Source organism: Glycine soja, chromosome 16, assembly GCF_004193775.1.
Source record: "Glycine soja cultivar W05 chromosome 16, ASM419377v2, whole genome shotgun sequence".
Classification (NCBI taxonomy): domain Eukaryota; kingdom Viridiplantae; phylum Streptophyta; class Magnoliopsida; order Fabales; family Fabaceae; genus Glycine; species Glycine soja.
This window is the reverse complement of record NC_041017.1, coordinates 1,609,233-1,632,833: the sequence shown is the minus strand read 5'-3', so window position 1 is coordinate 1,632,833 and position 23,601 is coordinate 1,609,233. Positions and strand designations below refer to the sequence as shown.

General features: G+C 34.9%; 3 protein-coding genes across 6 annotated transcripts; all 3 read left to right on the top strand.

Annotated features, from left to right (window-relative positions):
* The first annotated feature begins 450 nt into the window (after positions 1-450).
* On the top strand, positions 451-13,158 carry LOC114391261 (vacuolar protein sorting-associated protein 8 homolog). The gene is made up of 19 exons (XM_028352327.1): positions 451-1,858; positions 3,537-3,848; positions 3,978-4,217; positions 4,334-4,451; positions 4,516-4,673; positions 4,833-5,466; positions 6,507-6,571; positions 6,701-6,802; positions 6,893-7,035; positions 7,697-7,752; positions 7,874-8,535; positions 8,646-8,836; positions 8,963-9,269; positions 9,633-9,920; positions 10,053-10,162; positions 11,134-11,464; positions 12,021-12,428; positions 12,519-12,759; positions 12,837-13,158. The coding sequence occupies exons 1-19, from the start codon at positions 518-520 to the stop codon at positions 12,860-12,862; spliced, it is 5,733 nt and encodes a 1,910-aa protein (XP_028208128.1). The 5' UTR covers positions 451-517; the 3' UTR covers positions 12,863-13,158.
* Positions 13,159-15,824: 2,666 nt separating this feature from the next.
* Positions 15,825-19,297, top strand: LOC114390514 (pyruvate dehydrogenase E1 component subunit alpha-3, chloroplastic-like). Its single transcript, XM_028351255.1, has 3 exons — positions 15,825-16,299; positions 17,403-18,183; positions 18,811-19,297. The coding sequence occupies exons 1-3, from the start codon at positions 16,060-16,062 to the stop codon at positions 19,086-19,088; spliced, it is 1,299 nt and encodes a 432-aa protein (XP_028207056.1). The 5' UTR covers positions 15,825-16,059; the 3' UTR covers positions 19,089-19,297.
* A 361-nt stretch (positions 19,298-19,658) lies between these two features.
* On the top strand, positions 19,659-21,698 carry LOC114390289 (splicing factor U2AF 59 kDa subunit-like). 4 transcript variants are annotated; one of them, XM_028350996.1, is made up of 3 exons: positions 19,659-20,080; positions 20,776-20,803; positions 20,970-21,698. In XM_028350996.1, the coding sequence occupies exons 1-3, from the start codon at positions 19,697-19,699 to the stop codon at positions 20,996-20,998; spliced, it is 441 nt and encodes a 146-aa protein (XP_028206797.1). In that variant the 5' UTR covers positions 19,659-19,696; the 3' UTR covers positions 20,999-21,698. The 4 variants fall into 4 exon arrangements, with proteins under 4 accessions (XP_028206797.1, XP_028206795.1, XP_028206798.1 ...); XM_028350994.1 differs by having other exon boundaries at positions 20,776-20,881; XM_028350997.1 differs by lacking the exon at positions 20,776-20,803 and having other exon boundaries at positions 21,289-21,698.
* Positions 21,699-23,601: the final 1,903 nt, after the last annotated feature.

The following is a 23,601-nucleotide window of genomic DNA, read 5'->3' as shown; positions in this document are numbered from 1 at the left end:
TTTGACATTGGTAAAAGTTGTATTTTTTAAATCGGTAACTATAACAACCGATGTAAAAAAAGGCTCAGTTTGATCAGTTAACTGGGCACCGCAGCCGCTGCCGTTGCCTTACCACTCCATGATCGGCCACCGCGTCACGCGCCGCTTAGGCTGGGATCAACAAGAAGCGCGAGGACGTCCTCAAGCTCCGAGTGGGAGACTGTCATTGCGGACGGATTGGTGGAGGAGGTGCTCCTCGGCATCGAGGCGTAGGATTTCGCGGACGGGCTTTATGGTGCTATCGAAGATGGTTTAGAAAGGAGGAGGAGAAGGAGCGAGAGCGAGGCTGTGGGTTGAGGCTTAACGACATCGGTTACTGTAATAACCGATTTAAAGAATACAACTTTTTAACGAATTATTTTATTTAAAACCATCGAGGTTGAAACTTATAATATAATTAAAGGAGAAATTATATAATTAAGCTTAAAAAAATAAAAAAAAGAACTTAGAGTTAGTACGGACCACCGTTGAGCACACCATGGAGCTCGACCTCCGTTCGTTCCTTCACTCTCCCACCTCCTCCGACGACGCTCCTCACCGCACCATCGATGATATTCTCAACGACTGTGACACTTCCTCTTCCTCACCCTCCCCTCCTTCTTCTCCCTCTCACTCACTCTCCAACAATTCCCATCCTCAAAACTCCACACTCCAACCCGCACCCGATTCGTTTTCTCGGTTCAAACCCACTGAATTCTCCGACCGTGCACGCGTTTCGCGCCCGTTCTCCTCTCTACTCCACAGCGTCAGGTCCAATGCCAAGCCCGGCGCGGCGCTCGCCGCGGCGGCGGCGGCATCTCGATCCGTTCCTACGCCGCACGCGGCGGCGATCATCTCCCGGAGGAAATCCGCGGCCGCGATCAGCGTCGAATCGAGTTTAATCGCTGCCAACGGCGATGATTCTTCCGCTGTTTCTGCCAAAGGCGAATTGGGCGAGCCTAGCGAGAAATTTGATCCAGTGCCGCCGATGATTCCTCCGCCTAGTGAAAGTGCTTCTGCTATTGGTGAACGTTTTGAGAGTGATGTGGAAATTGCCACTGATTTGAAGGCTGGCAGTGATGACATTCAGGTGCACAGTGATAATAATATTAATGCTAATGTTAATGATGATGATGATGATGAAAATGATAATGATTCTTCTATCGTGAGTGAGGAGAAGAGGGACTTAGATAAAGTTGACTGTGATCATGAGAAGGATATGAATTCTGCACCGTTTGATGAAGATGATGATCGTGGGTTTGATGGAAATGATGATGATGATGAGAGAATCACAGCTACGTATGCAGCTGTGGAAACAGAAGAAGAAGAAGAAGAAGAAGAAGAAGAAGTAGTGAATAATGGTAGTAGTTCTATGGAAGATGTTAGGAATGAGGTGAGTGTTGGTGGTGGTGATGATGATGGTAGTTCATTAGGTGATGTTGCTGAGCTAGTGGAAGAGAGGCTCGAGGAATTGGAAAACAGAAGGGCTGCTAAGAGAGCCGAGAAGAAACGAGAGTCTTTGATGAAGCCTCTTGAATTGGCTGAGGAACTGGAGAAGAAGCGTGCTTCAACTGGTTTGCATTTGGAAGAGGGTGCTGCTGCCCAGCCCATGAGGCTTGAGGACGTTCGGAGAGGGTCCATGACGTTGGGATACTTTGATGTTGATGCCGATAATGCGTTCACGAGGGCAATTTCGTCCCAAACATTCAGGCGTGAGCAAGGTTCCGCCCGAACCTTGGCAGTTCATGCTAATTACATTGCAGTGGGAATGTCAAAAGGGCTCATTGTTGTGTTTCCCAGTAAATATTCCATTCACCATGCTGACAACTCTGATGGAAAGGTTGGTGCCTGATTCAATCAAACTTTTTTTATCTAGCTCAAGTTCAAAGTTCAATGAGTTATGGAAATTTTCATCTTTGCCTGCAAATATATACCTAGTTTGATATCAAATGTAATAAAAATTAATATAATTATTAGAATTTGGGCTTAGGGCTTAATTTAACCTCCCAGAACTGGTGAGACTAAATACACCTGATCACATCTAGACACCTTGTACCATTGTTGTTAAATAGCCGCTATAGCGATTTGCATTGCGGAATTCCTCAGATTCGCAATCTTGACTCCATCTGCTATTGCGGCTGCTATGGGTGTCGAGGTTGTGGCATGGGTCCTGCATCCTCTTGTCATCTCTGGCAAGTCTCAAGCCAATTAAACTTTTGAGTTAATAATATTCCAATTTTATGCATTTTATTTTATTTGCATGTAACTTAATTTTTTGTATATATATAATTGATATACATATCATACATTTCAACGGCTATGTGACTTCTGCTATTTGCCCGCAATACTATCTATTACTCCCTCCATCCCTAAACATAATACTCTTTTAACTAATTCACACCCTTTAAGAAAGTTGGTTAATATAGTTAGTAGCATTAAATTTGTAACAATTTGTATTATTTTGCCAAAATTATCCTTAAGTTTATTGAGACTCATAATCTCTCTCTTTCCACTTAATTGCTTGTACACCTAATTAATTAATGTGTGCTAGTCTTCTTATCCAATCCTTATAAGAGAGATAATGCATTTATCTTTTAAATGTATAGCATTTATTGTAAAGTAATAAAGGATATTTGGGTAAAAAAAGAAAACTGAAAAAAGAGTTTTATATTTAGGGACAGAGGGAGTATATGGTATAGTGGATTATTGACTTTCCGCCATTTCCTGCTATACGCAATTGATAACACTGCTTAGTACAATGAAGGTGCTGGAGGCTGCAATGAAGGCAGACCAAAGAGGCTGCAATTAAGGTGACTTTCCAACACACCCCTCATGCTTAGGGCTATGAGCCCGGAGTGTGGACAATGTTGGTGACCCAACAATGGATAGGGTAGAGTTTGATATTATCTTTTAAATTTAGGCTTAGGCTTAATTCAACTCCACAAAATTGACTTATAAGGTGAAGACTGCCTGAGCCTTAAGCACCACTTAGGTCATATCACTAGGTGATGTAGGACTAAACATACCCCCTCACACCTAGTACTGTGAAGGTGCTGGAGGCGACAATGAAGGAAAACCAAAGAGGCCACAATTAAGGCAAGCTAGGGGTGGCCACAATTAAGGCGGCTTTCCAACAATAATGTTATGTTTAATGCTATTTTTTAACTTCCTAAGTCTTTCTATTATATTTCATGTTAAAGTAGATTCTATCAGATTGGACTGAAATAGCCGAGTTACTTGACAAAATGAACGAGAAACAAAAAATGCACAAGTTTTTTGTTTTTAATTATGAAAAAATTAAGAATTAAGATGAGTGAATAAAACTTTCTCACAAATTAATAAATAAACAAACCATGTCTCCCCAACACACATGCATACACTATTAGTGGTGTAGCATTAGGATGCTCTTTGAATGACCATTTGTCACTACACAAAAATCGGTAATGTTAGCATTTATTTGGTTGAGTTTTGGTATCAGCTGTAACTTCATTTATCAATATATGATGTTTACTTGTTAGATGATGATGCTTGCTATACAAGGTGATCGGTTGCATGCTCCAGTGACATCCATGTCTTTCAATCAACAAGGAGACCTTCTTTTAGCTGGTTATGGTGATGGTCATCTTACCCTGTGGGATGTACAGAAAGGGGTAGTGGTTAAAGTTATTAGTGGTGAGCATACAGCACCAGTAGTACATACATTGTTTCTAGGACAGGATCCTCAGAATACTCGTCAGTTCAAAGCAGTTACTGGTGACTGTAAGGGTCTGGTTCTCTTCCACATTATCTCAGTGGTTCCTTTATTTAGTAGATTCTCCATCAAAACTCAGGTCTATAATATTTCTCATTAATGTGCTATGGGTTGAGTTTAGCATTGCTCTGTAAAGGGGACTTGAGTTATTTTAATATTCAATTATCTCACATTTCTCTTCTTTGTTGAACTTGTGTTAATTTTGTAGTGTCTTCTTGATGGGCAAAGTACGGGCTTGGTGCTTTCAGCTTCACCACTCCTTTTTGATGACTTCAGTGGAAGTGCTTCACCTTTTACCAGGGGAAACACCTCTGCCCCAGCCAGCAGTATAAGCAGCATGATGGGAGGTGTTGTTGGCGGAGATGCAGGTTGGAAACTCTTCAATGAAGCCCCTTCTTTGGTTGAAGAAGGTGTGGTTGTATTTGTCACCCATCAAACTGCTTTGGTGGTATGAAAATCTGATGTCTGGGCTGGTTCGATGTACCTTTTGTGCTGTAATTTTTCCTTCATCTTTGTTTAGGCTTCTTCTGCACAATTTATCAAGATACTAAATCTTTCTTATAGGTACGGCTGAGCCCTACGTTGCAAGTCTATGCTCAGCTCTCTAGGCCAGATGGAGTTCGGGAGGGTTCCATGCCATATACTGCATGGAAATACATGACGCAAACTTGTAGTTCTACTGGTATGGATTCATTTTGTTATAATTGATGCTGACTTCTTTATAAATATTTCTTGCTCTCTTGTAGAAAATATGTCTGCAGAAGCTGTTGAAAGAGTTTCATTGCTTGCAATTGCTTGGGAACGGAAGGTTCTGGTTGCAAAGTTGGTCAAATCAGAATTAAAAGTATATGGAAGATGGTCTCTTGACGGTGCGGCTTTAGGTCTAGCATGGTTGGATGATCAGGTATCATATCATCTTCTGTCTACCTATATGAGCTAGAAGTTTGGCCACTTTTTTTGTGTGTGTACTGTTTTGTTTCCTTTTACTGTTTTACACTCCTTATTGTATCTCTTTGCTTCTTAGCTTTAAGGTTAGTTAAATTATTTCTTTTTACTTGCTCAGATGCTGGTAGTTCTCACTTCAAATGGACAACTGTATTTATTTTCCAAGGATGGAACTGTGATTCACCAAACAAGTTTTTCCATAGATGGTATTGGAGGAGATGATCTAGTCTCTTATCATACTCACTTCATCAATATATTTGGAAATCCTGAGAAAGCTTATCATAACTCTGTTGCTGTAAGAGGAGCTTCTATTTATATACTGGGCCCAACACATCTTCTTGTTTCTCGTCTTCTCCCTTGGAAAGAGCGTATTTCTGTTTTGCGGAAAGCAGGTGACTGGATGGGTGCCTTGAACATGGCAATGATTCTTTATGATGGCCATGCTCATGGAGTTGTTGACCTTCCTAGAACCTTGGATGCTGTACATGAAGCCATAATGCCCTTCTTGATGGAGTTGCTTACATCATATGTTGATGAAGTGTTCTCATATATTTCGGTGGCATTCTGCAATCAAATTGGAAAACTGGACCAATCCAATGATTCAAATAGTAGAAGCAATTCAGTGCATTCTGAGATAAAGGAACAATACGCCCGCGTTGGTGGAGTTGCCGTTGAATTTTGTTGTCATATCAAACGGACAAACATTCTTTTTGATGAAATTTTCAACAAATTTGTGGATGTTCAACAGAGAGGTAACCCATTGTCTTAGTGTTGTGCGGTATTATCTCTTTTCATTTCACTTCTGGTTTTGATCCTTGTCAGCACCAGCTTCAATTATTTCTTTTGGTTAACAAATTATTTTAGTCTAATATCTTGATGATTTTTTAAATTGACATCGGATGCAGTGAAAAAAACTGATCCTCTTTGTAACTTAATGTTGGTAGAAGTTCATTCTGTACTCACCAAAACAAAAGAGTAATCATAACGTCTTATAATATATTTGGTTGTTCTAAATGTTCTCTCTCCATGATTGAAACAAATGCTCTGAATTCAAAAACATAAAAACCAAAAATCTTCATTGCCCTGTATCATCTTCCTCTGGCAATACAAATAATATTGTAATCTATTATGAGCTTATTAATTTTGTCTCAGTAATATATTCATTGTTATCGGTTGGCAAAAAATAGTTTTGTTGAAAACCTCGTCCTCAAAGTGGATATTTAGATCTGATTCTTTTTAACGGTTTTACTTAAGAGTTTTTTTCTTGGTTTTCTTCTACCATATATGATTAACTTTCTTATTGGGGCTTCTATTGATCTTTTTCTTACTTGGCTGAACCATCTTATAGATGTGATTCTATTCTACCATTTATTCCTTAATGGCTCAATCTTTGTTACTCCTTTTTTCTCTTTGATGCATTTATTTGTGATCTTAGCTAATGCATTCTCTTCTTTTCAACATTGAACTTATGCTCTTATTGGCACTTTACTTCCCAGGTGCCAAATTTTCAGTAGCAAATCAAGACCTAAAAAGAATCATGGAAATCATATCAATTGAAGATTCATTTGAAATGATTACATTGTCACCCATAGTTTAATTCTCTTACTTTTCATTTATTCATGGTTGCGCTAGTTAAGAAGATGATGTACTAAAGCTATTTTTCACAATCAATTTATTAAGTTTACTTGCACCAGGAAAGATGAATAGTTTGTGTAGACGCTCTTACATTGTTAATCTAGTCTTTTCCAACTTCAAATGGACAGCATTGCCAATAATTTGTAATTTTTTCCAGAAACGTTTTTGGAGCTTCTGGAGCCATATATTTTGAAGGACATGCTTGGATCTCTACCTCCTGAGGTATTGGACCATGTCAGGCTTTTTTAATAGAGTTGGATGCTACATTATCAATATTAACTTTTTTATATCCTCGACTGTTATTTCTTACAATATCTTTTTTCCTTTTTATGTTGTCACATTTTTGTCTAGATTATGCAAGAACTAGTAGAGTATTATAGCACCAAAGGGTGGTTACAGCGGGTTGAGCAATGTGTACTTCACATGGATATATCATCCTTGGATTTTAATCAGGTTCTTGTTAGATCTTTTGAAATATTTTTCCTTGCTATTAATTTTTTTATTGGCACAACTGTCAACTGGTTACTTTGGTACTTTCTTTAGGTTGTCAGGTTATGCCGGGAGCATGGACTATATAGTGCGCTGGTGTATGTCTTCAATAAAGGATTAGATGATTTTACGGCACCTCTGGAGGAGTTGTTTGCTGTCTTACAAAATAGCCAAAAGGAAAGTGCTACTGTGCTTGGGTATGTTGTCAATCTCCTTATTATTCCAGTATACTTATTTTGCTTTCTCTGTATCCATTGTATTGTTTGTGAATGCCAATATGCGGATTTGTGAAATTTGTGGATTTTGTTTGTATTCTCCCAAGTTAAAAGAAAATATGCCAAGTCACCGGAGAATGCCAATATGAGCAGTGTAACTATGAGTATAGCAAGAAAACAAGCTGAGGTGGTGGCAGTGCTAGTTACCTAATTAAAGATGGGAATGTCTCTAAAACATTCCTAGTTCAAACATTGCGCTCCTGTTCCAACTTCCCGCAGGAAGGTAAAAAAAGAAAGGACTATTTCTAATTCATTGGTAGCCAATAATTACAAAAGAAAGATCATATTGAAAATGTATTTGAATCCGAATGAACTTTATAGCTACATGCAACCTGTCCATTGACCTTCTTATTTGGCTCCAGTTCTGATCTTTCTTGAAGCCTTCATACACAATTTTTAGACACTTATTTTAATTAGATACTTGAATTGATTACAATTACTCAGTGGCTCTCTCTAATGTGTACATGAAAACGGACAGCAGCAGTTTGTTCATTGAATTTCTTCAAATTGAAAACTGTTAGTTTTTTCCAAGTTCGTTAAGTGTCTAAATATGTATTTTTCTTCTTGTCTCTTCTTTTAACAGGTATCGAATGCTGGTTTATCTCAAGTACTGCTTTACAGGTCTTCCCTTTCCACCAGGTAATATTTTTCCCTGTTCTTTAATCTCTTTATTTATTTATATTTGTTTTCTGCTTTAAAAAAATTCCAATAATACTGCATAGTGATGATTCATCTGTTATTCTGTTGCATATAATTGTAGGCCGCGGAAGTATTCCTCCCACACGCTTACCATCTCTTAGAAGAGAACTTGTAGAGTTTTTGTTAAAGGACTCCTGTACTCCGAAATCACAGACAGTTTCAGACTTTGTGTCCAGACGACCCTGCCTGAATCTTTATCTTCTCTTAAAGTTAGACACTGAAGCTACATTAGACGTCCTCAGATGTGCTTTCATGGAAGATGGAATTTCAAATGCCAGCTCATCTTCACCAGATTCAGCCAATAAACCTATAGAGGAAGCAAAAAAGGAAAATGATATTACTGAAACTCAAAATGCTTTGGTTCAGAACACAGTTGATGCTCTCATTCAAATAATTGATGTGAATATTGTTCCCACAGATACAACCTCTGGTAGTGGTGATGATGAATTGATAAAAGAGTGTCCTTCCAAGGACATAGGTTATGTGTTTGAGTTCATTGCGTATTATGTTGCTCTCCAAAGGGCTAAGATTTCAAAGGGTGTGCTTTGTCAAATATTGGAATATTTGACATCAGATAGTCAGTTTTCAACTAATGTTTCTGTTCAAGGGTCAACTCCAAAAAATAGAGAGAAGCAAGTGCTTGCACTTTTGGAAGTACTTCCTGAGCCAGACTGGGATGCATCATTTGTGCTAGATCTATGTGAGAGAGCAAAATATCATAAGGTAGGTACATTGTCCATTTTTGGTGATACTGTCTTCAGAAACATAGTGGTACCAAATATTGACTATTTATCTAACTGAGTAATCTTACCAGCTCTTTTGTTTGGTTTTAGGTTTGCGGATTGATCCATAGTATCAGACATGAATATGTGGCTGCATTGGATAGTTATATGAAAGATGTAGATGAGCCTGTTCATGCTTTCTCCTTTATTAACAGAGCATTCTCACAGTTGACTGACAATGACCATGCAGCTTTTCGGTCAGCAATCATATTGCGAATTCCTGAGTTGGTTGAACTAAGCAGGTAATTCTCATTATCATTACTCAAGTTGGATTCTTTTGGAAGGTTATACAGCATTTATGATTTCTATATTTCAATATATTTAACCAGTAATCTTAATTTACATTTACTCTATTTGATTGCTTGTAGGGAGGGCGCGTTCCATATGGTTATCAGTCATTTTAGGGATGAAAGTTCTCGTATCATAACTGAACTTCACTCTCATCCAAGAAGTCTTTTCCTTTATTTAAAGACACTCATTGAGCTTCATTTATTTGGCACCCTAGACCTGTCTAATTTGAGAAAGGATGATACTATGAATCCCCTTAATAGAAGGCAGGTCAAGGATCACCCACAAGGAGTCAAAGATTACTTAGAGAATATATCTAATTTCCCCAAGTACATGTGTGAAAATCCTATTCAAGTGCCAGATGATCTTATTGAGCTTTACCTTGAGGTGAATTTTTGTACCAATGCCTTTGCAAGGCCAAAGAATAATTTGATTTTTTTAATTTGTTGTTTTTGCCATCTATAACTAACTGTTGAGGCATAGTGTTGCTATGTGTTCTTTGTTCTTTTTTGGGATGTCTCATGCACCAAATTGTGTGGTTAGTGATTACTTCTTTCTATCTCTTTAAAACTTAATGTCTCTTGAGGAATGGGGTTGGAGATACAGACATCATTTCTCATCTTTTTATTTATTTATTTAGCCATCTTTATCATTTCAAGTTTGTCTAAATTGTTTTTTATTGAGGGAATTTGTTGCTGTAATTGTAGCAGGAACTTAGTTTTTATTTTTTGTCATGTTTTAATATTGCAGTTATTATGCAAGTACGAAGGTGGTTCAGTTCTCAAGTTTCTGGAAATGTTTGATAGCTATCGAGTTGAACATTGTTTACGCCTGTGCCAAGAATATGGCATTATAGATGCATCGGCGTTCTTATTAGAAAGGGTTGGTGATGTTGGTAGTGCTCTTTCACTTACACTTTCTGATCTAAATAATAAGTTTGTTGATCTTGATGCCTCTGTGGAAGCTGTAGTTTTAAACCATCGCAGAGATGGTTCTTCACATATGGAAATATTCAACAGTGTTTTAAAAACAAAGGAGGTTTGTTTATCTGTTCCTGAAACTATAACATTTTAATGAACCTCCAAAGATGCAACTATGCTTTGATTGGTGTGCTTGTATGTTTGTATCTATTAGGTGACCTAATACTTTTAATGGTTACTAATCCAATAGGTAAATGACATCCACAATTTATTGCGTGCCTGTATTGGTCTGTGTCAGCGGAACACCCCTCGTCTAAATCCTGAGGAGTCAGAGGCACATTGGTTTAAATTACTTGACTCGTGAGTTTAATATCAATTTACATTTTCATCCTTTCATGTGTTTTTATTTTTAATTATTAATTTATTTGTGGCTTAATTACATGAGTTTAACCACCCCCCCCCCCCCCCAAATAATCATGATATTACAAATGTACTTGTATGGTATGTAGTTCATAATATCCATGATGAAATGTATAAGGGAAAAACAGGTTAAAGTTTATTCTTTTTGTCTTATGAAAAATAAAATCTAGGAACTAAAAGTAAAATGTTCAGTTTAATGGATGAAGTCATGGTTCCAAAGTATTCCTAATTACTATGGTCTAGAGCACACCCTTCATTTAGCAGTTTATCTTAAAGCATTGTTTAATACTGATTCTGTAGAGGAGAGCAGTGCTTGATATATATCCAATTGGAAGTGTCTTGTAACATCTTAAACTTTATGTGGCTATTGCACGGCTTGTTTAACATACAGAATTGAAATGGTAGAATCAACATTGAGGTGTTTCACGCCCAGATAACTGATAAATATTTACATAATTAACAGGCATGATTTTCAATTTCTCTGGATATTCACTAATCACATTAAGTGACATGTAAATTTGTAATCTGAATTACAGAGGGTAGGGTAACAGTGAACTTTATTATTTTCATGTAAATGTGGTTTAGCAAAGAAATGAATTTCCTTTTTTTAAGGGACCTTCGTTCTTGCATTTTAGACTATAGCCCTGATTCTACACCTAAACAAAGATTGGTCCAGATACCTCCTGGTTGTACCTGGAAAAAAAAACAAGAATATAGCAGTGTTTATGTTTTTTATTTTCATTTTTGAGAAAGTACAGCTGTGTTTTTTCATGTAAAACAAAGAATACTATGACTCTGTAATAATCAAATGAACTAAATAAATGTCTGAAGAACAAGCTTTCCTAAATTTTTGTTCCTGACATTTGGGAGCTATCCATGGTACTACCCTTTTTCCTTTGATTGTCATTCAGGTTTTGTGACCCACTGATGGATTCAAATGTTGAAGAGAGAGCACATGAAAGTAAAAATTATTTTGGAGTGCTAGCTGGATCAGCAGATTCACAACAGGACAAAGACACCCATGAAAACAGTTGGAAAATTTTAAAGTCTCAGAATGGTCATATCTTGAAAAAATTGCTATCCCAGTTCATTAAAGAGATTGTTGAGGGAATGATTGGTTTTGTTCACCTTCCAACTATCATGTCTAAACTCCTGTCTGATAATGGTAGTCAAGAATTTGGTGATTTTAAACATACCATATTGGGAATGCTGGGAACATACGGCTTTGAAAGAAGAATTCTGGTAAGGTTAACTTGTTCATTTTTGTTCGTTTATATTTTTAATTTGATTCTCTGATCAAGCTTCACAAAGTGTATTAATTGACATACTTTAAAAAACTGCTATAGAAAATGTGCCAAGATGTATTCAAGCTAAGCTCTTACTCTATATTCTTGTTGTATTTGTTAGCAATTCTTTGGGAGTCAAGATATTGTTTAAACTTGGACTCGTACACGAGTTTTTATCATGCACGGGTCAGAAGAATGCCACTAATTGACAAATAATTGCTTTGTGCATTATATTTATCTCATTCACCATGCTAATTCCTTACTTTTACTTTGCTGCATTGTTGTTTCTCTAGATATTTGTTAACTTGTGGCATTTCTAAGAACACATGAACTTTCTTAACTAGACTTGTAAATATAACTTCCTTAGGTATGGAATATAAAATATAAAATATTATTGGAGAAATTACTGTCTCTTCTTTCAAGACAGTAACAGATATTTTGAAAAAAAAAATCATCCTAAAGGGATTTTATGTTTTGTCTTGATTCTCTTCTATTGCTACTTCTGCACTTAGGATGCTGCCAAATCGTTAATAGAGGATGATTCTTTTTATACTATGAGTTTACTCAAAAAAGGGGCCTCCCATGGATACGCTCTCGGGAGTCTCGTGTGCTGTGTTTGTAATTGCCCCCTTACAAAGAACTCTGTTAGCTCTGGAATTCGGATTTTCAACTGTGGCCATGCAATTCATCTCCAATGTGAAGTTTCGGAAATTGAGGAATCGAGTAAAACATCTTCATCTGGATGCCCTGTATGCATGCCTAACCAGAAATCCCAGCAGTCTAGAAACAAATCAATCATTGCAGCAAATGGCTTGGTCAATAAATTCTCATCAAGGCACCAATACCCCCATGGAAGTTCCATTCATCCTCATGACAGTGATTTGTCAGATAATATGTATGGACAACAACAGATATCACGGGTAAATATAAACAAACCTCTATATCATCTCTTCAATTTAATGGTCTTGTTCATGCTTTAAAGTCATTTATATTGAATCTTGCTTCTGCAGTTCCAGATCTTGAGCAGCTTGCAGAAGAATCAGAGATTTATGCAAATAGAAAACTTGCCTCCATTGAAGCTTGCCCCACCTGCTGTGTACCATGAAAAGGTAAGTAAAGTGGCAAACTTTCTGACCGGAGAAACTAGCAATAGTTCCAGTGCTATTGAGAAACAAAATAGAAACAAGCATAATCGGGAGCTGAGATTTAAGGGTTCATCAATTCGATTTCCTTTAAAATCAACTATATTTGGTGAGTAATCTTATTTAAGAAAATTATGCTTCTCTATAGTAATGCTTAATTCTGACACAAGGCAAACTTGTTTGCAGGCAAGGAGAAGACCAATAAACGGTGACTAACTGGTTTTTTTTAAAAGAACAAGAGACTGTGTAGGCGAGAGAGATCAGGCACTAACAAATGTACAGACTAACAATAGATATCTTCCCCCGTTAGTTTTTATGTTGGGGGTGAATGTAACATAGGTTGATGATTATTCGGCCTGGGATTTACTTGAAAAAAAATGTCCTAAAATGCTCGAGTTGTTTGTAACATTTTGATGAAAAGTTGTGCGTAATATTATCTTGTAAGAATATATATATTTCACAAAAATTGTAGGATATAATGGAGCAAAATTATGGGAAACTTATAGTTCGAACTTGTGTCTAACTAAAGTATTGTTTATTTAAATAATTGAAAATGAGACACTTCATGCTTCTATCTTTATTTTAAAAAAGGGAAACAATTAAAGAAAGTATTGATAACAGTTTTTTTAGAAAAAAATTAGAACAGTTACATCTTGAAGGTTTATGAAGAAAATAATTAATATATTAAAGGGTATATAGAAATAAGAAATATGTACACTAAAACGAGTAATTGTATTTATTAATAATTATAGACAACAATAATAAACATTTTTATTATTACAAATAAAATTAATTTTAGCAATCCTTGTAAATACTAGAAAAAGAAAGCTAATGTGGATAAGTTGAGGATCAGAACTAAAGAAGAAGGGACAGGCATTTAGGAGGATGAAAAGGACTTGAATTAGATCCATATATGCAGTGCCAAGTCGGCAGGTAATGAGGTTCACATGATCATTCCATTCCAAGGCCATGAACTTCTTCTAAGTATTCACTTCAATTTTCAATAGTATTCTCTCTCATAGTCAAGCATCAAGCATCAAAATCCTTAATTCAACAATGTTATCATTCACGAGTGCAGATCTACTGCAGTCAAATGAAACAATAAGTAATTTATTGGTCAGTTTAGTATTAAAATTATGTATCTAATCTCATCAGATTTTTGTTTTTGTTTTTAGACACCTACATTTATTTTATTGTATTTTATATTTTTTTTAACAACACGTCATGAGAATAGAAAGGAATAGTGAAAGAAGTATGTTATAATAACTTAAGACATTTAACGTATTCATCCCGTTTTATATATCAACGTTTTTTAAAAAAATGCAGAAAACAAATAATACTCTAGAACGAGTATAATTTTTGTTGTTCTTTTTTATCCTTGGAAGCGTTTAACACTTGTGATTATGTTATTATATATAAATGACTTTCTAAAATAATATGACCAGAGAAATAAAATAATATTTTTAGAAAAGTATTTAGTTTAGTATTAATAATATCAAAATTACTCACACTCGGTCATTATTTAGCGATGGACTTTTCAAGTAATATAACACAGTGCATATCGAAAGAGAATCAAGATGCTTACAAGCTAGACTCGCATGGGCTTAGACACGAAACCTATTCCTTCTTTTTGCTATTTAGAATGTAAAAAAGCTCAAAAGGTAAATAGAAATAGAGAACAAATAATAAAATAAATGTAGGTGTGTATATACAAAAAAAAAAAAAAAAAACTAGTGTGGTTAGGTGCATAATTTTAATACTAATAAACTGACTTATAAGTTACTTACTGCTCTAAATACTGTTCCATTTCACTGGTGTGTGTTTTAGATTTTCTAATTATATTACAGTTTTATTTGGAGTGGAGTGATTGTGAATTTTTAATTTTAAAATGAAAATATGTTGGACAAAAATTAGACTAAGTTAATTTTCTACATTTATTTAAAATAGTTTTTACCCCATTTGAGAATCAGTAAAAATTGACTTATTGATTATTATTTTTATTTTTATCCTTTACCCCATTGTTCGCCCTCTGTCAAATGTAGAGGCATATTCCTTTTGTGTCATGCGAAGCAACATATCAAATGTGGATCTAAGTACTCTTATTTTTTTATGGTTATGCATTTGGGGGTTTTGAATCATTTTTTTTTTGTTCTGGTATTGGTTTTTCATTAGGGGTTTTGGGTTTAGTTTTTTTCAATTTGGGTTTCTAGTAGAGAGTTCTTTCTTTTTTTACAGCAAACTTCTTTGATTATGACTCTTCTCTAACGAAGTGAACGCGACTGTGGTGTCAACTTCATTCTCAGTAGTGTGATTGTGCCAAGGAGACATTGTTCGGTGGGAGTGGGGTTTTACCGTTCTGGAGAATGATCAAGTTGAAGTCTTCAGTATCCCTACACTGTTTGGCGAAGAGTTCTTCTTTTCGAATCTCTGACCCTTATTCAACATTCTTTTTCTTAAAACTGTAAACAAAACAAAAAAATATTGAAACCCACAGCTCAAAACTAAAACTGATTTTCGTTTTCCAGAATTTCAAAACCTTTAACTATAAAATATAAATTACATCGAACAGGGCCTACATTAATGACATCAAAACAGTCATTGTGGTTTCTGTCATAATTGATTCTAGATAGAGGAGATGATGTAATTCTTGTTACATAACCAAGAAGATGAGTCATTTGTTGGAACTGCAAATGGTAATTGGTGAGGGATCATGAGAAAAAAATAAAATAAAAGGATGATTGATTTAGTAGTTAAGTTCTTAGTACTGCAAGTCTGCAATATCATATAAATAGATGGATTAACTAGAATTTTATCCAAGTTTAACTGGGAGTGTACAAAAGATAGAAATAACAAATTCTAAATTATTTAGTAAGTTATCTATAACTATGATTAGTTAGTAAGCCTGATAAATATTTCACACTAATACATAATTACTCAAAAAAATGTTATCATTTAAGTATAAAATAATATAAAATATTTTTTAAAAAAAATTATAATAATTTATATAAAAAATAATTTAAAATTAATTTCTAATATAAAAACTTTTATCACCTAGAAGATGATTATTAAACTCATTAGAAAAAGGTCTTAAATATGTGAATGTAGGAAAAGTTGGTTGGATTTTGTGGTAGCTTTCCCCTCCTCATTATTGTTGTTTATTTTTAGTCATAGAAAACATTACTTCATTTCATAGGCAAAAAGCAAAAGCCCCTCAACCCAACACACCTAAGACGGTTATCTCCAAGCCTCACTCCCTCGTTTCTTCCGCCCCCTTCACTCACCTTCTATCTGCCAATTCTCTTCTATTAATAACACCCACCTCTTTGGTTCCTCTTCCCTTCAATTCATCACATAATAACGACACTACAAAACATTGTTTTTAGCTCTTTTTTGTTGCAGCGAAACCAAAATGTCTTTCACTGCAACTAAGTTTGCACCTTCTCCTCTCCCTCTCAATTCCACCACCCCCAGATCCAATGACAAGCCTCTCTCTTTCTCCTTCGATCACTCCAAGCCCAACCCTTCTTCCTCTTTCCTTGGATCCACTCGCAAGCTTCTTCGCTTCAATGCTCTCGCTAAACCTCATGCTCACACACGTGCTTCTTCTTCCCCTGTTGCTGCTGTTCTTCTCGAACGAACCTCCAATCTGGTGACCCTTTGTCCTTCTCTCTTCGTTTTTGCTTAAAAAATCTCTGCCTTTTTTTGGATGGGTATTGATTCTCTCAAATTGTTTTGGTTCAAAAAGTTTAATTTTTCACTCAATTCAACTTATTGGAGGTGGACCCAATTGGGTTTTTGAGCTGCATGAATCAAATGGCGATGCTTTTTTTTATTAATTTACTATGTTTATTCTCTTTCAGATGTGTAGTTACTTAACAGTTCATTTGGGTTAAAAATTAAACTTTTCACTCAATTAAGCTCATTGGAATTGGACCCAATTGGGTTTATGAGCTGCATGATTCAAATCTCAATGCTTTTTATTAATTTATTATTTAGGTTGCTGTTTATTCTTTTTCAGATATGTAGTTACTTAACAGTTCAATTGGGTTAAAAAATTAAAATTGTTCACTCAATTAAGCTCATTGGAGTTGGACCCAATTGGGTTTATGAGCTGCATGATTCAAATGCCAATGTTTTTTTCTTATTGATTTATTATTTGGATTGCTGTTTGTTCTCTTTCAGATGTGTATTTACTTCACACTATGGTGATATATATTTTATAGGACAAAACTTAGATGTTCTGTATAAGCGTTTTTGGTACTGTTTTTCAATCAAAATTGGAGTTTCTCTTCTGGTAATCTTTGTTCACCTTTAATGAAAACTTTTATTACGTGAATTAGCGATGTGAAACTGCAATTCTGATTGGAAAACAACACCAAAAGCACTTATGGAACTGCATTTAAGTTTCAGCAATGCTATTTAGCACGAAGAAACAACACACGAGCACTAATATGGATGGGGCTATTGTTTTTTAAAAGTAAATATTGATTAAAACTTTAAAAAAATATGAAATATGTTTTTGCGGCAACTACACGTTCGTGCATGTTTCACGAAAACTTTTTCGCACAAAACAGCAATTTCCTTTATGTTTTGTCCTATTTTATATGGGTTTAGTTTTGTGTGTTGTTTGCCCAATTGGCTTCAGAAGTTTCGATTATGGAAAATAGTTGGTGTTGTGCTACAGTACTGATTTGGAATTTTTTGTTTGGGAGTAAGTGTTTTGAGATTATTGTTTTTGTCTGGTGAGTACAGCTTGTTACAAAAGAGGAAGGGTTGGAGCTCTATGAAGATATGATATTAGGGAGGTTCTTTGAGGACAAGTGTGCTGAGATGTATTATAGGGGCAAAATGTTTGGTTTTGTTCACTTGTACAATGGCCAAGAGGCTGTGTCAACTGGGTTCATCAAGCTTCTGAAGAAGGAAGATTCTGTGGTGAGCACCTACAGAGATCATGTTCATGCATTGAGTAAGGGGGTCCCGTCTCGGGAAGTGATGAGTGAACTGTTTGGGAAGGCAACAGGGTGCTGCCGAGGTCAAGGTGGTTCAATGCATATGTTCTCGAAAGAGCACAACTTGCTCGGTGGGTTTGCCTTTATTGGTGAAGGAATTCCGGTGGCCACCGGGGCTGCATTTTCGAGCAAGTACAGAAGAGAGGTTTTGAAGCAGGCAGATTGTGATCATGTGACGTTGGCATTTTTTGGAGATGGGACTTGTAATAATGGGCAGTTCTATGAATGCCTGAACATGGCAGCTCTGTGGAAATTGCCAATTGTGTTTGTGGTGGAGAATAATTTGTGGGCTATTGGGATGTCGCATCTCAGAGCAACCTCAGATCCTCAGATATGGAAGAAAGGGCCAGCATTTGGAATGCCAGGGGTTCATGTAGATGGGATGGATGTTTTGAAGGTCAGAGAGGTGGCAAAGGAGGCAGTTGGAAGGGCTAGAAGAGGTGAGGGACCAACTCTAGTGGAATGCGAGACCTATAGATTTAGAGGGCATTCATTGGCTGATCCTGATGAGCTTCGTGACCCTGGTGAGAATTCTATTTAGATAATATCTTCTCTCCCTATGTTCTTAATTTTGAAGTACATGTGCTGATGTTCCTTTGCATTTCTGGTGGTATTCATCTTCAGTTTCACTATGCATAATCCATTTACTATGGCGTTTAGTTTGCTTAATTTAGTCTTGGATTAGCAATATTAAATGATGGAGTTGAACTTGCGGTTGCATTCTAAACCTTTTAACAGTGTAAAAGTATTATGCTTAATTGGTGAAGAGTTCAATGGCCTAAACAAACAATTTCTTGAACTTTAGTTATTATCTTCAAATTTGGAATAGTTTTTCAAAAATTGTTAAGGCTTGACTACAATATATTTTGATTCCTTAGCTACATATCTTCATTAAAAAAAAGTTTTAAAAGCCAATGGTAAGTGGAGTTGAAACGAAGGTTACTGCTGTTATTAACCTGGCTGAGAGTATACATAAAATTATAAACATGGTCTTGATTTAAAGGAGAAGATTTATGTTTATGCTGAACCAATTCGTATAAGCATTTATATGTTCTACCCCAAGCTATGTAAATGAAGATTTGATTGGCTTGCCATTTACCCAAAAAATGGATAACCAACTACTAATCATAAATCTCTTTCTGCTTTGGCAGCTGAGAAGGAACACTATGCCGGTAGGGACCCCATCACTGCATTGAAGAAATACCTTTTTGAGAACAATTTAGCCAATGAGCAAGAATTGAAGACCATAGAGAAGAAAATCGATGAGATCCTCGAGGACGCTGTTGAGTTTGCAGACAAAAGCCCTCTTCCACCCCGCAGTCAGCTTCTGGAGAATGTCTTTGCTGATCCAAAAGGCTTTGGAATCGGACCAGATGGAAGCTATAGATGTGAGGATCCAAAGTTCACTCAAGGCACAGCTCATGTCTAATCTTTTCTTGCTTGCAAGTTGGAACTTTCATTTTTGTATGACTCTTCTTTTTCATATGCCTTATTTAGTGATCAAATGTTACACAATGTCTAATATAAACAGGATTTGCTCTTTAGGTTGGTAATTTGGTTTTACGTGTCTTATATTTATCATTGTTTGTGAAACTAGTGGCAAGAATCACAATCTCCAGAATTAGATTGTAGCCTCTACCAACGGTGTATAATATAATATTGCTATTATTATCTTAAAAATTAAAGTTATATTTTAAAATTTAGCTTACTTTAATTTTTTTAAATACATGTAATGTTTAAAAATATTTAATTGTAAATAAATTACATTTCATAAACTTTCATATCAAATTAAACTAGTATTTTTTTTTCCAGTCAACCATACATATAACAGAGTACTTATAATTTCCTGTATAAAAAAAAGAGTACTTATAATTTATCACCAAAAATATTTTTTTTAAATAAAATAATTTTCCAAATTATTTTTTAATTTGTATTTTCCATATTTTACTAATACTGATATAGTAGTAATAATAAAATAAATAGGGAGATAGTGAACTACTTACGTTATGAGTGGAGAAAAAAGAAAAAGGAAGGAAAATGCCACCTAACAGTAACACTCTTTTTCACACTCACGCCTTCGTTGTTACACCCTCTTCTTCTTACTCTTCCGTGCACACCCTGAAACTGCAAAAGCCTCAAGTGAAACGATTCGTTTTGCTGTTCGCATATCCAAGGCGTTCGCGCACGTTTCTAGAACCTTCTACTTCTTCTTCTTCTTTCTCTCCTGTGAGGAAAACTAAGGAAGTGGCTGAAGAATATGTTTACCCTCCCGAAAACGATGACGTTTTGGAGGACGAAGAAGAACGAGAGAAGAGGCTTGGAAAAGCGTGTGAAGTGTACGTGTGCAACCTGCCCCGAAGCTGTGACGCAGCATACTTACTTGATATGTTCAGGCCTTATGGAACCATTTTATCTATCGAGGTCACCTTCTTTTCTAATTTCAATTTCTTTTGTGTTTATATATTTGTTTTTTTAATATACGTTAGCTCGCCCAGTTTAGCAAAAAAAAAAATAGTCTTATGTTTTTGTTTTTAATTTTAGTTTATGTATTGTCTGAAATAATTCTAAAAATGTTACTTTTATTTCTGTTTTTTAACTATAAATTTTCGTTTTTTAAATTTCTTTTTACAACATTTTCAAAACATCAACTAAGGTGGTGTTTTTCATTCAATTATGAATACAAATATTTTTTTTCTTCTTTTCATTGTTGATAATGCAAGCTTCACACTTTCGCAGCTTCTTCCATTTGGTTATTTATTTATTCTTTTGCTTTCTCTTATTTATTCAATTCCATCTGCACAGAGGCGTAGACTCAAGTGTCCTAGACTCCTAGCCCTTTGGTTTTTAATCGTGTCGAATAAGGTGGTGTTTGATTCAGTGGCATAAGACTTTGTTGTTGTATTAAGCACCTAATTAGTAGTGTCTGACAAGTGTAAATGTGTCCAACATTGGGAAGAAGTGTCAGTGCTCATATCATAGGTTGCAAGATTTTCATTATCAAATTTTGCTAGTCCAATTTGAAAATTGTGATAAAGCAAAGTTTCTAATCATTATAATCTGAATTCTGAATCATCATCTGGTCTTGTCTTTATCGTGATGTACTTGCTTTACTTCAGGTTTGCCGGAATGCTGAGAATAATGAAAGTAAGGGGTGTAGCTATGTGACACTGGGATCCATACACTCAGCAAGAAATGCAGTTGCTGCATTGGATGGATCAGTTTGTAGGGGGAAACTGTCTCTCCCTTGCTTGTATTAGATTCATCATGCCCTAGTTGTTTGATTCTATTTTTTTTCTGTTTTTGGCTGAAGGATGTTGGTGGGTGCGAATTGCGGGTTAGATTTTCAATTGAGATGAATTCTAAAAGGAGGAGTTTTAACAAAATGAACTCTTCAACCAAGAGAATTTCATATTATGAATCTCCTCATAAGCTGTATGTTGGCAATCTTGCAAAGACTGTTAGACCCGAACAGTTGAGAGATCTCTTTTGCAGATTTGGAAATATAGTTAGTGCAAGAGTGTTGCGTGATTTTAAACAAGGGAACAGCCGAGTCTATGCCTTTCTCTCCTTTCAATCAGAGGCAGAAATTTGTCACTGTTATTTTTTAATTAGTTTGGTCTTTCTTGCAGGAATTTTATGGTCGTACACTAATCGTTAAAGAGGGTGTAGAGAGGAGTGAGGACTGAGCCATAACTGCAGCTTTAGTGTCTGCATAATAATGGCAGCAATTTTGGTTTTTCACATGAATGAAGACTTGTAGTGTGTATAGCTGAGACATATTTGTGAGGCTTTTTGAACTAGAAAGTTTTAGCTCAAAGAAGAGGTGAGCCTGACACTGCGGCAGTTCAGTAAAATAATGGATTCATTCTATTTTACTTCTCTTGTATTTCAAGTTGCAATGAGTGATATCAAAGAATTGTAGTTGAGACAATTTGAATTTTGAATTTAACCGTGGGATGAATACTACTACCATTACTATAACTGTTGCAGAGAATTGTGAAACTGAGAAAGTGAACAACCTTATGCCGAGTAAAGCTATTTTACACTGTAACAGATGCCTTATATAGGTCATAATGGCATGTGTGATTGTGTTTAGAAATGCGTTTGCAAGACAGTTTATCACGTCCAATGGCTAAAAAACACAGAAGCTAGAATTACTGCCTGCTTGGATTGGTGTCTGTAGCATCCAACGCACATAAAATGCTTCTGTGTTTTTATGGAAAAAATGAATGTAGATTTACATTAAAATGTGGATTCTCAATTTGTATCAAAACACACTATTAGTAGTGTCAGTAAAGACATGAAAAATCACATCAAATATATTTCTAGAAGTAGTCCGAACATGCTGTGAATAGCCCTGTAACAGTAGTTTGAGTTGGCTATAACAGCAGCTTTGTTTTGTAAACCATGGAAGACGTTTTTCCTTTATACTTTCTAAGTTTACAGAGCTGATGACGGCAACACATGATACTGATAAGCAGAGTAAACTTGGTTCTATAAGGAAGACATTATCACAATTCACAAGCATAGGGATATTATTGAAACAGAAATAGTCTTCGGGTGGCAAAAACATGAATCAGAATACCCTAGTGAGATATTGACCTTATTAGTTATTAGAGTCCATTTGTTTCAACGTTATTTTTTCATGAAAAAGATCATTTTTATTTTTATTTTTTTAAAATACTTTTATAAGTTTAGTGTTTTTCTATGTTTTTTAGTAACTTTTGAAAAAAAATATTGAAACTATTTTTTTAAAAATAAAGAGTATTTTTATAATTTTAACCAAACACAAAATAACTTCTGAAAGATATGCAATATCTATTTTTTTAAATAATTTGAAAATCGATTTTTTAAAAAATAAATAAAGGGTCCTTAATGATTTATTTGAGAGAAAAATACTTATTAAAGGTATTATCACAATCTTGGTGCTAATTATATATATAAAACCATCAAACTGAGCTTATTTGTGTATTTTTGTTTTTAACTTTCCTTTTAAGACTACACACTCTATTGCCAAGAAAATAAGAGAAGTTTAACAATGTTTTTGTAAGAAAAATATCAACAATTTAATCAGTTATTGTCAATAAATTGCTTATAGATATAGTGAAAAAATTATCATAGAAAAATTGAAAAATTATAAAATGAAATCAGTTGCTTACATAACCATGTAATTGAATTGTACAAATTGTTTTAGTAGTAAATTGTTTTATGTTTTTTAAGATGAGCTGGATTGAGTACAGGTTATATTATGTACCGATAATTAGTATAATTATATTTGTTCTGTTCACAAGTGCTATAATGCATGTATTTCAATAGATGATTGACGATGTAGCCCTTTTTATCATCCAACTTAAATAAGCCAATACTGTATAGTAACACGATATCGAAGTTAGAGACAATAACTCAATTTTGGCAGAACATCTCAATTCTCAAATTCAATTATGCATACAAGTTTTTGACATAATTTTGACTAATACTAATAAAAAAGAAGAACAGAAAAACTAGTCAATGGACTTAAACTTGCTTTTCTTTCGTATAATTGATTAGTAGTTTTATTTGGTAGAAATTTTAAAGAAAATAAAAAACTGGCAGGTCATGTTATTTATGTACACTCAGAAATATTGCATGAACAACAATTAATGCATGCTACATTTATTTTTTGATTCATTTTTTTAAGAGATCTTGGATTCATTGATGCATGATACATTGCACACTACTATTATCATATCATTCCACGGTATATCATTTTACTATAAAATTACTTTTAAATTAATTTTTTATCATAATTCTTTATTTTTTTGAAATTAAATATTCTAATTTTTTTATGAAATAGTAATAGTTTTAATTGTAACTAACTTAAAGTATTAGATTTTTAAAAAAGAATGATGAAAATAAAAAATAATTTTAAAGAAATTAAAATCATTCCTCATTCATATTCATAT